This window comes from Nerophis lumbriciformis, linkage group LG20 (assembly GCF_033978685.3).
Source record: "Nerophis lumbriciformis linkage group LG20, RoL_Nlum_v2.1, whole genome shotgun sequence".
Lineage (NCBI taxonomy): Eukaryota > Metazoa > Chordata > Actinopteri > Syngnathiformes > Syngnathidae > Nerophis > Nerophis lumbriciformis.
The window spans coordinates 9554788-9571247 of NC_084567.2; the positions used below are offsets into that span (position 1 = coordinate 9554788).

General features: G+C 38.7%; 1 protein-coding gene across 5 annotated transcripts in view; it reads right to left on the minus strand.

Annotated features, from left to right (window-relative positions):
- The window catches only part of rufy3 (RUN and FYVE domain containing 3), a 48619-nt gene that overhangs the window by 24920 nt on the left and 7239 nt on the right, over window positions 1–16460 (minus strand). For 3 of the 5 annotated variants that reach the window (XM_061980403.2, XM_061980402.2, XM_061980405.1), the window contains exons 2-5: window positions 4226–4399; window positions 892–1009; window positions 706–807; window positions 504–627 (exon numbers count right to left, since the gene is read on the minus strand). In XM_061980403.2, coding sequence (XP_061836387.1) covers window positions 504–627; window positions 706–807; window positions 892–1009; window positions 4226–4399 — 518 coding nt within the window. Of the gene's footprint in view, window positions 1–503; window positions 628–705; window positions 808–891; window positions 1010–4225; window positions 4400–15422; window positions 15958–16460 lie in introns of those variants that run through there. The other 2 variants (XM_061980404.2, XM_061980407.1) reach the window with 1 other exon arrangement.

The following is a 16460-nucleotide window of genomic DNA, read 5'->3' on the forward strand; positions in this document are numbered from 1 at the left end:
AAACTTTTTCAAAATTAGTTACAGGTTAGAGAAGCTCCTTCTGGTTGCATGAAGATGGTCTAAAAACGTATTTAAAAAAATTGAGTCTTATATACAACAAAACAATTTTTCTTTTTGTTTTCTTAATCAATTTAGAAAATTACTGATTTAGAATTGGAATGAGCGATTTGGATGTGAATCAATCTTTTTGTGCACCCCTAACGGGATAATCTCGCCTCATTGGAGAATGTTTTTAGGGACAAAAATATTTTCCATTTATGTTATGTTTATGTTATTGGATTTATCGGTATGACATCATAATTACTCATAATCGGCCCGATAATTATCTTGCACCCCTAAATAATCGTGTTAATTTGCATAAAACTTATTTTTACCTTTAAAATCTATTAATTTTATACCTATAGCACTCCAACATTAACTTGTAAACCCCTTTTTCCCATTATGTAGAAATGTTAAATCAGGCCACAATTCTCTACTTCCTGCTTAAGTCATTTGTGCCCAACCTGCGAGTCCAGGTCTTCTCCTTTCATACACAGGTTGGCGTCAATGACGTTGAGCCCCACGAGCAGCCCGGCGATAACGGCGCCCTCCTCCTCCATCATCAGTGCGTTGGGCTCATAGAATTCACTAGGAAAGAAGAAGACAAAATCACACATTTATTAAGAGGATTAAGACAATATAAGTGTTACTTAAAACGCCATCAACCTGAGCAGGTCCTTCCTGTTGATGATGGTCTTCATGTAGTCGGAGAGCTTCTTCTGCATCAAGGCAAGTCGTAACCAGGCCCGCCCTCTTCCTAAAGGGGTTCTGTCGCCCATAAAGCAACATGTTTCATCATGGACAATCATTCCATTGTTGTGAACTACCGTACATAATCGTCAATGAACTCACTTGAGGCCAGGCAGGTCTTTCACACTCGCGGTGATCTCCCCAGCCTCGGGTGTCAGCTTTTCCACCAGCTCTAAGGCACCCCAAAAGGACTTGTTCTGGCCCAGGAAGGTTTTCTTGGCTGGTGGGTTGAGAACACAAATGGAAAAATGACTTGATGCATGTCAATAGTAACGGTGGAACCTCATATTTGTTAACATTTCGATTGGCGAACTTTTCGATTGATCCAAATATGCCTGGCTGTGCAAACCATGTCTGTGTAGACACTTAATCAGCCGTTCATTTGAGCCCTTCATGTCACTTGCTGCAAGGACACAGTACTAGTCACTTCACAGCGCTTCAGCGTAGGGATGATGTTCGAAACCGGTTTTCCCGGTTGTTCGATAAGAAAAGAACCGATTCCATGGACTCGAATCCCTTATTGAGAACCGGTTCCCGTTATCGAGGCCACTATAGTAAAGACAAAAAGTTGGTTCTTTATTCGAATCCCTGGGAACGAATCCCGTCCCACAGGAAATGCCCTGTGGCACGTCCCAGGAATAGACGTAGCTCAGTCATTAGGCGGCAGATACAGAAAGCAGCAACAACAATGGACTGGAAAAAACGCCTCAAGGCATGGCTTCATTTTACAAAACAATACGACGAGGAAACGGCTACCTGCAATTATTGCCAGGCTTCGCTCTCATGTAAGGGGGGGAAGTACAACAAGCATGTTGGAACATGTTCAGGCTGCACATAACCTGAAGGTTAGAGAAAGGTGTCGTGGAGAAGCAGCGACGAAGCATGCCCCTCTTCAACCTGCAGCGCCAATTCCAGTGATAGTGCTGGTGAGTGACTAACGTTAACTGTTGCTGGTTAATTTCCATATCTGCTCACTCGTAGCCTTTAGGTTAAAATAACGTTACCTCGTATGTCAATCCAGGATTGCAGTAATGTTAGCTAGACTAACGTTACCTAAGCATTGTCAGTGGCTAACGGTAACGTTAGCCTTTTTATATGTGTCTAATAACGTTAACGGTATCCTGTAGCCTACACAAGTGGTTCCCAACCACCGGGCCGCACAAGAAATAAAACTTTTTATTTATTTATTAAATCAACATAAAAAACACAAGATACACTTACAATTAGTGCACCAACCCAAAAAACCTCCCTCCCCCATTTACACTCATTGGCACAAAAGTGTTGTTTCTTTCTGTTATTAATATTTCTGGTTCTTATATTAAATATCAATATAGATCAATACAGTCTGTAGGGATACAGTCCGTACGCACACATGATTGTATTTTTTTATGACAAAAAAAAACAAAACATACCATGGGTAACAAAAGTCAATATTTATTTATTTTATTTTATTTTTTTAGGGGGGTAACAACAGTCAATATTTATTCATATATTTTTTTTTTCTTATAAAAGTGAGCTTTAGTTAAACCAAATATTGTGTTTTTTTTCCATATACAACAACCTATCTGGATTCGATAAGGAATCGGTCCGATAAGAGGATTCGATAATGGGCTCAAACTCGATAATTTCTTATCAAACATCATCCCTACTTCAGCGTGTGTTTTCCCATTTTGCTAACTCAGTATGAGTCCCAAAAACAAAAGACCAACGTGGAAAGAAGGAGGGAATGGCTGTGGGGTTAGAAAAAGATTTGCGAGGGGTACATTAATGGCGCTCCGAAGTATGGAAGAATGATCAAAGCAGACTTCGTACCACAGCAAGTTTTAATTGTGATGAGATCGGACGTCAAAAGCACACTTGGAGAGAAGAGCTACTCTGGTTCAGCTACCCCTCTGTCTGCTGCTTTTTGTCAGCTCCTCTTTGCCAAGGTTAATATAGAGTAAGTGGATTTTACACTTTCAAATGTTTATTATTGTAGCAATACGATTGTTCTCCCCTCTCCCCTCAGGCAAACACCTCCCGCCACCTGAACAGTTTTTTCCCCTCGGCCATCAGGCACATGAACAATAAATCCTAACAGTAGCTCCTTTGAATTCCTTCTAAGTCTATAACAAGATCTGATAGCTCAGTTACAGCTCTTGTTATTACCAAATCTGTGTTATATGTGTTTTATGTTGCACGATTGCACCAAGAAAAATTCCTAGTTTGTGAACCCGTTCTCACACAATGGCAATAAAACTATTCTGATTCTGATTTAAAGTTAAGGATTTTTGTGATTTCTGTGAGGTCACCATAGTGACTTTAGTGTTGGCAGAACAGTGCATATGGCACTGTTCAGTTTGTTTTGGGTTGCTATTAAATATACAGTTGATCCATCGCCCCCTTGTTATGTTTATTTGATATGCAGTACTGTATAGCACTTCATATTCATATTGTGTTCACTAAACTATTCACATTTGCATTGTTTCTTATGAAGACATTTGCTTTATTATACTAAGTTTTCGATTTACAAACTCTGTTTAAGAATCAAGTACCGTATTTTCCGGACTATAGAGCTCACCGGGATATAAGCTGCACCCATTAAATTAAAAAAATAAATACAAATGTTTTCCATATATAAGCCGCAGATTAATACATTGCAAAATGAGTTATTCACACATACATTAATTGTTTCCAAACAGTGTCTGTAACACGGCAGTAAAACGGCTGATAAAACAAAACTGAAGTCATCGTCATGGACCCACTGCGGAAGGTAGGTCTCCAATCAGCTAAACAGACTCAATAACTTCACTGTGATGCCTTGGTGAGTTTACTGAGGATTTCTGGAAACTGAACAATACAAAAATAATGCCATTGTAAGTTAATAATACTAACACAGACACTCGTTAACGTGTTAGCATATTAGCTAATGCTAATGATGCCAGCGCCATTACATAACGATAGCACGTACAACTATGTATGAAAACACTCCTACAGACATCACACATGGGACGGTTTAGTAAGTTTAAACAGTTTTAGTTACATTGTAAAACTTACAAACATTGCTTGGAGCGATGAATGAACAATCCATACGAGTAGAAACGCTATAGACGGCTAAAAGTCTGAACGCCACATCTATTTCCGGTTGTTGAAAACACTAAATGGAGGGACACTGTAGCACCTGCAGTGAGCGAATTTGTCCAAAAGATGATGCCATAGCAAAAACAATAAAACACTGTGTCAGTTTTTTTTGCATGTTTTTTATGAACATATTTTTTATTATTGCCGTCAACGAAAAATCCATAAATTAGAGGCAGGGTTCGATGGGTACAAAAAAATAGTGGCTTATAGTCCGGAATTTACAGTAAGTTCGTAAATCGAGGTTCAACTGTAGTAGTAACGACAACGTGTTAACGTTAAATGTAAAGGTGGAGAATCAATCCCATGTCTTACGTACTTTTCAAGCCGTGTTTCAGGCAGTGCTCCATCACCACGAAAAACTGCTGCAGGGGCGCGTAGTCCGAGTCCAGCGTGCGCCCGAGGTTGAGTGCCGACTCGATCAGGCCCTTGATGCTCAGCTTGGCCATGTTCATCAGGTTGAGGCGCTCGATGGTGATGGGGTCTTTAGGATCTGGACCGAACACAAGAGGGACAACAGGACAGAACCGTATGGTTATTGCGACAAAAGGGTTTCACTCAACAAAAAACCCCTAAAACGTTCAACAGAAAATCGTAGTATATGATAAACTAGGGCTGGGCGATATGGCAAAACATTTTTATCACAATTAATTTTTTTATATCATCCGATCTCTATTAATACCACAATTTTTTTTTAAATTAAAGTCGGATTGCTTCATGCAGGATTATAGCGAGCACCGTTTCATCCCTACTGTTTACTACTGCAGTATCTTGTAACAGAAATTACTGCCATGCTTGATCGAGGTAATATATGCTCACAGCTGACAACTTTCATTTGGTTCATGCATATATAATTATGTTTACTAGTACAGTACAGGTAACCCACGCTCCGGTCCATGGTTTTGCTTCTTTTTCGGTACGTTTTGTGGGAGTAAAGACACATTTTTACCTCTCAAGTTTGTTATCAACAAATGCATTCTGCAGTAAAGTATAATTGGTGTAGTGAATACTACAAGACTTTTACTAAACAAAAACTTTCAAATGGTAAATTATTATTTCTATTCTTTAATTACTTGTATCACCAGTGCTTTGGCAAACAGCAAGTGGTGACCCAGATTGTGTTTTGTTTTTTTAAAACTCAAATACTGTAGTATAAAGTACAGGCCAAAACTTTGGACACATCTTCTCATTCAAAACACAACTGATGGTCCCAATCCCAATAATAAAGCAATACATTCCACTAATCAATCCTGATAAGGCACACCTGTGAAGTGAAAACCATTTCAGGTGACTACCTCTTGAAGCTCATCTAGAGAATGCCAAGAGTGTGCAAAGCAGTAATCAGAGCAAAGGGTGGCTATTTTGAAGAAACTAGAATATAAAACATGTTTTCAGTTATTTCACCTTTTTTTGTTAAGTTCATAACTCCACATGTGTTCATTCATAGTTTTGATGTGACAATCTACAATGTAAATAGTCATGAAAATAAAGAAAACGCATGGAATGAGAAGGTGTGTAAAAACGTTTGGCCTGTCCTGCATATTGAATAAAATTACATTAAAGTGCAGTTTGAATTTGAGGTACTGTAAAATAATGTGTACAAACACATAAAACAAGTTTAATGATTATTTCAGGGACAAAAAGTTTTTTTATCCAGAAACTCAAAAAAGATTTGAACACAAATAATCTATTTGCAGTTTTTCTCAGTACATGTTAAATCAGAGTTAAATCTTTGCAGACACAGAGTCTGATTGAAAAATATTTAGATTAGGGCTGCAACAACTAATCGATGAAATCGATTAAAAAAATAGTTGGCGATTAATTTAGTCATCGATTCGTTGGATCTATGCTATGCGCAGAGGCTACTTTTTTATTTGTATTTATAAACCTTTATTTATAAACCGCAACATTTACAAACAGCTGAGAAACAATAATCAAAATAAGTATTGTGCTGTCACGCCAAATTTCTTCCCCCTACAACCCCCCCCATTTACTTCCGGGGTCATTTCCTCTTACGTCATTTCCTCTTACTTACGTCATTTCCTCTTACGTCATTGACAGTGATCGATAGAATCCAAATCTCCTGAAAATGGTGGTGTCACTGAAGGACATTTGTCTTTATCTTTCCCAGGGGACTTATGTCAAACACCAGCAGACTTCGAAAAATTCCAGGCGGAGTGTTAGGGCCACTGCTGGGAACTTCTGTCTTTGTGGTAACGTGCAAAAAATATTAATTAATATACGTATAATACTGTTAAATGTCTGTACTTTAAATCAACATTATTATTGTTGAAACCATTTCACTAATATTAATTAATATATAATACTGTTAAATGTCTGTACTTTAAATCAACATTATTGTTGAAACCATTTCACTAATATTAATTAATATATAATACTGTTAAATGTCTGTACTTTAAATCAACATTATTGTTGAAACCATTTTACTAATATTAATATATAATACTGTTAAATGTCTGTACTTTAAATCAACATTATTGTTGAAACCATTTCACTAATATTAATTAATATATAATACTGTTAAATGTCTGTACTTTAAATCAACATTATTGTTGAAACCATTTCACTACAATATTGTGTGTGCTGCTGTCCTGTGTCAAAGCCGAAGTGTTATCAATAGCTGTCAATGACGTAAGAGGAAATGACGTTAGTAAGAGGAAATGACCCCGGAAGTAAATGGGGAGGAAGGTTTTTGTAGGGGGAAGAAATTTGGCGTGACAGCGCCAGTATGCTGTTTTTTTTCCAATAAAATACTGGAAAGGATATAAATGTAGTTTGTCTTTTTTATCCGACTATTAATCGATTCATCGAAGTAATAATCGACAGCTTAATCGATTATCAAATTAGTTGTTAGTTGCAGCCCTAATTTACCGTATTTTCCGCACTATAAGGCGCACCTAAAAACCACAAATTTTCTCAAAAGCTGACAGTGCGCCTTATAACCCGGTGCGCTTTATATATGGATAAATATTAAGATTCATTTTCATAAAGTTTCGGTCTCGCAACTTCGGTAAACAGCCGCCATCTTTTTTCCCGGTAGAACAGGAAGCGCTTCTTCTTCTACGCAAGCAACCGCCAAAGTAAGCACCCGCCCCCATAGAACAGGAAGCGCTTCTTCTTCTACTGTAAGCAACCACCCGCCCGCGTAGAAGAAGAAAAAGAGCGCGGATATCACCGTACGTTTCATTTCCTTTGTGTGTTTACATCTGTAAAGACCACAAAATGGCTCCTACTAAGCGACAGGTATCCGGTTCATGAAAAGACGCAATCTCTCCATCCGCACACGGATTACTATTTCACAGCAACTGATATTCCTGTGAACCGCACTGTGGATACAACGGGAGCACGTACGATGAATATTCGCACCACAGGGAATGAGAAGTCATCCTTCTCTGTGGTTCTAGCTTGCCATGCTAATGAAACTTCCACCCATGGTGATATTCAAAAGGAAGACCTTGCCAAAAGAGACCTTTCCAGCCGGCGTCATCATAAAAGCTAACTCGAAGGGATGGATGAAGAAAAGATGAGCGAGTGGTAAAGGTAAGTTTAAGTTTACGCGAAGAGGCCGGGTGGCTTTTTTCACGCAGCTCTGTCCATGTTGATATACGTATGTTTGTGATTGCACATTTGCGTACATTTTGGGAGTGAACAGAGTTGTTAGAACGCTGGTTTTTAATATATTATTAAAGTTTGACTGACCTATCTGACTGTTTTTTTGACATTCCTTTAGCGCAGTTAGATGCGGCTTACAACACGGGGCGGCTTATAGGTGGACAACGTTTTGAAATATGCCGTTCATTGAAGGCGCGGCTTATAACCCAGGGCGCCTTATGGTGCGGAAAATACGGTAGATGTAAAAATGCCTTTTTCTGATTAAATTAGTGGGTGTGTTTCCTAACAACTAATAAAGACTCCTGTGAGTGCCTGCAAGTCCGCATCCAAGGCAGGATTACTGGTGAGCTGCAGCAAATAGTGAAAGTAAAGTCACTGCTCCTTCAAAATGTTGTTTCAACTTTTTTGCAAGTGTTAGTCACATTTCTTTATTTAGTTCTTCTGGGCTGCACTTCCGAGCTGTGTAAGGGGAAGAGGCACAACGCTGACTGAACACTAATAAAGTCGTGACGAGCCTGGTCTTTGCACATACACGGACACAAACACTTTCACAAAAACACAAATAAAGGTGGATTGTTCCGTGCAGAATTATACTGAGTATTGTTGCTTGCCTAGTGTTTACACATGCGGTAACTTCTAACAGACAGTTCCGCCATGTTTGATCGAGGAAATATGCTAACAGCTAATCACCGTGATCAAACTCAAATTAATCGGGGTCCCGATCAGCCAGCCCTACGATAAACACAAAAGAAGATATTTCTATATATTCTGTATGGCAATACATTACACATCATTATATATGCAAGGTACATATCTGATATAATAATTGAAATAACTTTGACATTTGCTCACCAGGCACTTATACATTCTATACACAGCCTTTGTAAATATTGGTTACTTTGTTTAAAATATGCAGTTCTACACTACCCCAAAAACATACAGTATAAATACTGACATCAATACCCCAATTTAAACAAGAGTTAGCAAACTGTAGCACAAACATTTATACACGCATAATACCAACACAAATGTTTATATTGTACGTTTATAAATGGTCAAATAAACGCCTTGTTCAATTAAAGGCCTACTGAAATGAATTTGTTTTATTTAAACGGGGATAGCAGATCCATTCTATGTGTCATACTTGATCATTTCGCGATATTGTCATATTTTTGCTGAAAGGATTTAGTAGAGAACAACGACGATAAAGTTCGCAACTTTTGGTCGCTGATAAAAAAAAAGCCTTGCCTGTACCGGAAGTAGCGTGACGTCACAAGTTGAAAGTCTCCTCACATTTCCCCATTGTTTACACCAGCAGCGAGAGCGATTGGGACCGAGAAAGCGACGATTACCCCATTAATTTGAGCCAGGATGAAAGATTCGTGGATGAGGAACGTGAGAGTGAAGTATTAAAGTGCAGTGCAGGACGCATCTTTTTTCGCTCTGACCGTAACTTAGGTACAAGGGCTCATTGGATTCCACACTCTCTCCTTTTTCTATTGTGGATCACGGATTTGTATTTTAAACAGCCTCAGATACTAAATGCTCTTGAAAATGAGAGTCGAGAACGCGAAATGGACATTCACAGTGACTTTTATCTCCACGACAATACATCGGCGAAGCACTTTAGCTACGGAGCTAACGTGATAGCATCGGGCTTAACTGCAGATAGAAACAAAAGAAATAAACCCCTGACTGGAATAATAGACAGAAACTCAACAATACTATTAAACCATGGACCTGTAACTACACGGTTAATGCTTTCCCGCCTGGCGAAGCTTAACAATGCTGTTGCTAACGACGCCATTGAATCTAACTTAGCTACGGACCTCGACAGAGCTATGATAAAAACATTAGCTCTTCACCTACATCAACCCTCATCTGCTCATCAACACCGAAGCTCACCTGCGTTCCAGCGATCGACGGAGCGACAAAGGACTTCACCCGATCATCGATGCGGTCGGGGGCTAGCGTCGGATAGCGCGTCTGCTATCCAAGTCAAAGTCCTCCTGGTTGTGTTGCTGTAGCCAGACGCTAATACACCGATCGCATCTACAGCTTTCTTCTTTGCAGTCTCCATCGTTCATTAAACAAATTGCAAAAGATTCACCAACACAGATGTCCAGAATACTGTGGAATTTTGCGATGAAAACTGAGCTTTTTGTATTGGATACAATGGCGTCCCAATACTTTCGTTTCAACCATTGACGTCACACGCATACGTCATCATACCTCGACATTTCAACTGGAAGTTTCACAAGAAATTTAAAATTGCACTTTATAAGTTAACCCGGCCGTATTGGGATGTGTTGCAATGTTAAGATTTCATCATTGATATATAAACTATCAGACTGCGTGGTCGGTAGTAGTGGGTTTCAGTAGGCCTTTAACCACAATGTCTCCTATCTCTTCATGATTGTTTTTTTAACTCTATTATATGGCAGTAGAAGGATATTTAAAAGTATAATGAGTGGCAAACATGTAACAGCTTTATCCAAATCTGCATGTGCTTAAAAATGGTGCTAGTCAGCTGTTGATGTCAAACTAATGTGTGTTGCAATTTTGGTTTCATTTGGGGTATTAATGCTGACTGAGCAGTTTGCCCCTGAGCGCGATTCCAACATTGGTTCTGTGCTGCTAGGTTGTACAAATGAACGTAATAGGTGATCCAATGCAATTATTTCACTATCAATATAATACCGATATTGATGTGATATGAAAAACTTTTATTTTGTAATGTGAAATATTATACGACTTGATCAAGTGAAATGAGTCGAACAAAGAACAACGGTAGGTATAAAAAAACCTAACCTATTTATTATTAACTGTCTGGAATGGACTTATGCTGTCTTTGTGTAGAAGTGGAGTGGTAATTGTTTTTTGGTAACAGTTGTGAAGGTAATCTCGTGACGCAGTAAGTTGAACGATGCGGACACGTTTGCTACTGGATACTTTCTAACACGGTTCTACCTTGGAGACTTTGTATGTGTAAGTAATATGCAACTATAATTATTTAATGCTTGTTTTTTTTGACAAATGTGCTGTTCTAGACTGCAATGTTGTTCAATTAAGACTCCTATCACACATGTCTAGCTTGTGTGATATTGTTTGCTTAACTATTGGGTAGCTGCTAGCTCCTAATAGCCTATCATGTTTACCTTGTGTAAAAAACGTCACTTAAATTCAAAAAAATACCAACCTTGTGTGTTTATTGGAGGACATTTAGATATTAACTGACTGTCCAGTTTTGAACAAGTAGGACTGCTGGAACGGACATTTTATCTTGTATAATCGGATACTTGTTTTTTTGGGTGATGTCGGACCTATATCAACATGTGATCGGGACAGCCCACTTGCTAATAAATTACCACGCGGTTGAAAAGAGCTAAGGTTCTCTCTCCACTTATGATTAATTAAGTCAACTGTTACACGATATAAAATGAGCTTTCACGTATATACGTTTGTTTGATTGCTGCATTATATTTTTGCATGAATTTAGTGTCATTAGGAAACTCGTACTGTATATAAGTCTACTTTTGCTTTGGGATATTTTACAATTGATTGCTTATAGACTTTAGAGATGTTTTCCACATGTATGACAGGAACAAATAAGAAATACAGGCCACAATGCACACTAAAAACGTAACATATATTGCACGTGCTAGCTCACAGGTGTCAAACTCAAGGCCCGGGGGCCAGATCTGGGCCGCGACATCATTTTATCTGGCCCGCAAACACCTGGAAATTATATATGTGACTATGAAGTACTTAATATTTTCTCACTATATTCAATGGATTTTTTTCAATTTGACAGAAAAAAATATATGTACTGCGTGAAATTGCATACCTTTTAAACTTTAATAGTATTCAATATTGCAACAAATATTACAGTATATTATCATATTTTCCAAACATGTTTTTGTCTAAATGAAAACACAAGATACACTTACTGGTATTTTTTTTTTTTTTGGGGGTCATAAAAAAATACAATCATGTGTGCTTACGGACTGTATCCCTACACACTGTATTGATCTATAACCAGAAATATTCATAACAGAAAGAAACAACCCTATTGTGTGAATGAGTGTAAATGGGGGAAGAAGGTTTTTTGGGTTGGTGCACTAATTGTAAGTGTATCTTGTGTTTTTTATGTTTATTTAATAATAATAATAATTTAAAAAAAATTACCAACAATTTTTTTTTTTTAAATTTCTTGTGCGGTACCAATCGATCCAGTCGGCCCGGTGGTTGGGGACCACTGCTTTACAGCATGTTACTGTAAGATGAAAAAAACTACTACTGTTTTTTGCGCTAAAATTCTGTTGACTTAGCTGCCAGTTTTTGACTATAAAATCTACGGTTGTTGTTTTTAACGGTGTAAAAAAAAATGGAAAGATGGTACATTTGTTTTTACTGTAGAAAAACTGGCAGCTAAGTTGCCAAAATAAAAAAATAACTTGTACTGTTTTTCCATTCACAATATCATGTTGTAAAAACCAATGTCAATTTAATAGTAAAATTCTGGCAACTAAGCTGACAGCTTTTTCCGTAAAAAACAAAAAAACTAAATAGTGGTACTGTTTTTATATTTACCGTAAAATGTTGTAAGAAATAAATAATACACAATTTTACACTAACTATAGTTTTTACTGTAAAATTAAAGTTAAAAAAGTTAAAGTACCAGTGATTGTCACACACACACTAGGTGTGGCGAAATTATTCTCTGCATTTGACCCATCACCCTTGATCACCCCCTGGGAGGTGAGGGGAGCAGTGGGCAGCAGCGGTGGCCGCGCCCGGGAATCATTTTTGGTGATTTAACCCCCAATTCCAACCCTTGATGCTGAGTGCCAAGAAGGGAGGTAATGGGTCCCATTTTTTTATAGTCTTTGGTATGACTCGGGCAGAGTTTGAACTCACAACCAATCAACAGTCTACTTAAAAAAATATATAATAATGAAATCCAGTGGCAAATTCATACATTATTCGCTGCTACAAGCGTTCCTGTGGCCCTCAATGAAAACCAGTTTGACATCCCTGGTCTAATACAAGAGCTTTATTATACGGACTATAGTGGCTCTAGCGAGCATGGTCTAGCATTGACAATAACAGCTGTGGCTGTAGTCAAGGGTGGTCAGCGTCTATCGTCTTCTTTGCGGTTTCAGTAAATAAATGTGTCGGTTATAAGTAGAGATGTCCGATAATATCGGACTGCCGATATCGGCTGATAAATGCTTTAAAATGTAATATCGGAAATTATCGGCATCGGTTTCAAAATGATCAGTATCGGTTTCAAAAAGTAAAATTTATGACTTTTTAAAACGCCGCTGTGTACACGGACGTAGGGAGAAGTACAGAGCGCCAATAAACCTTAAAGGCACTGCCTTTGCGTGCCGGCCCAATCACATAATACCTACGGCTTTTTACACACACACAAGTGAATGCCAAGCATACTTGGTCAACAGCCATACAGGTCACACTGAGGGTGGCCGTATAAACAACTTTAACACTGTTACAAATATGCGCCACACTGTGAACCCACACCAAACAAGAATGACAAACACATTTCGGGAGAACATCCGCACCGTAACACAACATAAACACAACAGAACAAATACCCAGAACTAGAGGTGCCGATAAATGCTTTAAAATGTAATATTGGGAATTATCTTTTTTTTTTTTTTAATTATCGGTATCGAGTTTTGTTGTTGTTATTTTTTTAATTAAATCAACATAAAAAACACAAGATACACTTACAATTAGTGCATCAACCCAAAAAACCTCCCTCCCCCATTTACATTCATTCACACAAAAGGGTTGTTTTTTTCTGTTATTAATATTCTGGTTCCTAAATTATATATCAATATATATCAATACAGTCTGCAAGGGATACAGTCCGTAAGCACACATGTGTGCTGCTGGTCCACTAATAGTACTAACCTTTAACAGTTAATTTTACTAATTTTCATTAATTACTAGTTTCTATGTACCGTATTTTTCGGACTATAAGTCGCAGTTTTTTTCATAGTTTGGCCGGGCTCCAGTGCGATTTATATATGTTTTTTTCCTTCTTTATTATGCATTTTCGGCAGGTGCGACTTATACTCCAGTGCGACTTATACTCCGAAAAATACGGTAACTGTTTTTATATTCTTTTACTTTCTTTTTTATTCAAGAAAATGTTTTTAATTTATCTTATTTTATTATTATTTTTAAAAAGCACCTTATCTTCACCATACCTGGTTGTCCAAATTAGGCATAATAATGTGTTAATTCCACGACTGTATATATCGGTATCGGTTGATATCGGTATCGGTAATTAAGAGTTGGACAATATCGGAATATCGGATATCGGCAAAAAGCCATTATCGGACATCCCTACCCAGAACCCCTTGCAGCACTAACTCTTCCGGAACGCTACAATATACACCCCCAGCTACTCCCCCCGCCCACCTCAATCTCCTCGTGCTCTCTCAGGGAGAGCATGTCCCAAATTCCAAGCTGCTGTTTTGAGGCATGTTAAAAAAAAAAAATGCACTTTGTGACTTCAATAATAAATATGGCAGTGCCAAGGTTGGCATTTTTTTTCCATAACTTTAGTTGATTTATTTTGGAAAACCTTGTTACATTGTTTAATGCATCCACCGGGGCATCACAACAAAATTACGCATAATAATGTGTTAACTCCAAGACTGTATATATCGGTATCGGTTGATATCGGAATCGGTAATTAAGAGTTGGACAATATCGGATATCGGCAAAAAAGTGGTACCGTATAATGTTATAAAAAAACAACAAAAAAAAACAACACTTTATTTTACAGTAAAATTTTGTAAATGTAAAGTTTTTACTGTAAAATCAAGAGTCTACTTAAAACAATGTATATAATTAATAATGAAATCCAAAAGGCAAATTCATACATTATTCGCAGTTACAAGCGGCCCTACATGCGATGTGGCCCTCAACATCCCTACCCAGAACCCCTTGCAGCACTAACTCTTCCGGGACGCTACAATATACACTCCCAGCTACTCCTTCCCCCACACCCCAACCCCGCCCACCTCAACCTCCTCGTGCTCTCTCAGGGAGAGCGTGTCCCAAATTCCAAGCTGCTGTTTTGAGGCATGTTAAAAAGAATGATGCACTTTGTGACTTCAATAATAAATATGGCAGTGCCATGTTGGCATTTTTTTTTCCATAACTTGAGTTGAATTATTTTGGAAAACCTTGTTACATTGTTTAATGCATCCAGCGGGGCATCACAACAAAATTAGGCATAATAATGTGTTAACTCCACGACTGTATATATCGGTATCGGTTGATATCGGAATCGGTAATTAAGAGTTTGACAATATCGGATATCGGCAAAAAAGTGGTACCGTATAATGTTATAAAAAAACAACCCTATATTTTACAGTAACATTTTGTAAATGTAAAGTTTTTACTGTAAAATCAAGAGTCTACTTAAAACAATGTATATAATTAATAATGAAATCCAAAAGGCAAATTCATACATTATTCGCAGTTACAAGCGGCCCTACATGCGATGTGGCCCTCAATGAAAACCAGTTTGACATCCCTGTGCTAGCTGATAACATGAGAGATCATTTCTAGGCCAATTTGTTCCACAAAAACAGCAGCAACAAGAGACAACTGTTGGGGTAGAGATCCATAACAAGAGCCGCTTGTCAGGACGCATTTCCGGCTGCCTTTATCAGGATTGGTGGGAAGGCGTGGCAAGCGGAAGAGGAAGGAAGGAAGGAACATCATCCTTAACTGCAGTGTCATTGCTGCACATTAGGATGTTGTGTTTTACGCGCACGTTTAAGCACTTCCAGGCCGCTGGCCGACAACTATCAATGAAGGTGCCCGTAACATGTTACCTTCATGGGCGGGCTCGGGGTCCGGGGTGAGGGAGATGTCGTTGAGCTCGCGCAGGCACAGCCACTCGCCGTCCACGGACACGCGGAAGTTGCAGAGATAAATGGTCTCCCGGGCGGCCTGGGTGATCTTGTCTGTGGTGGGAGTCGGGGTCTCGCTCTGAGGCGTCAGATCTGACATGATGATGACTCAGCAGATGGTTGTGAAAAAAAACACAAAAAAAAAACAAAGAAAGAAAAAGAGAAACAAAAGGCAAAAGTGTTTTGTTCCGGGAAAATGCCCCAGCAAAGGGAAAAAAAAGAAAAAACCAAGACGAGGATGCTGTTAGCAGGTGTCTGTGGGGTTGCAGCCTCCTCGTGACCGTCTCTGAGACGCTGCTCTTCCTGCTGCGCCTCCTTCCCCCGTCGACCCCTTTTGTGCAGGCGAGGGAGTTAAGGATGCAAGGAGCGGCGACCCTCCTCCGCTAAGTCGCTCTGATTTTGGCTTGCCTGTGCACCGCCGCGGATACACACTGGGTGTTGACCAAGATGGCCGACTGTGGAGAAGGGCTGGGTGGCAGCCAGCACGGCGTCACGTGAGCAGATGGTGCATGCGTAAAAGAGGAGGGAGGAGGGCCAGAGAGAGGGGATGATAGTGGCGGTGGTCCCCAGAGAGGCCGGTAACGGTACGCCATAAACAAGGCTTGGCACATACTTAGGGATGATTAGAACAGTTCATATTATGGTTATTGAAACAAAAATGTTCATTATTATCACGGTAAAAAGTATTTACTAAATTGTATATACACTGAAATAGCTAAGCGTTATTAAAAAATACATTAACAGACACACAATAGATATCTTTATATTTACAACTCTGTCTTAAAGGGGAACTGCACTTTTATTTGGAATTTTGCCCATCGTTCACAAACCTTATGAGAGACAAAAAGACAAAATGTTTTTTTAAGTTAATTCTAATTTGTAATAATTAGAAATGTCCAATAATGGTTCTTTTGCCGATATCACGATATTGTCCAACTCTTAATTACCGATTCCGATATC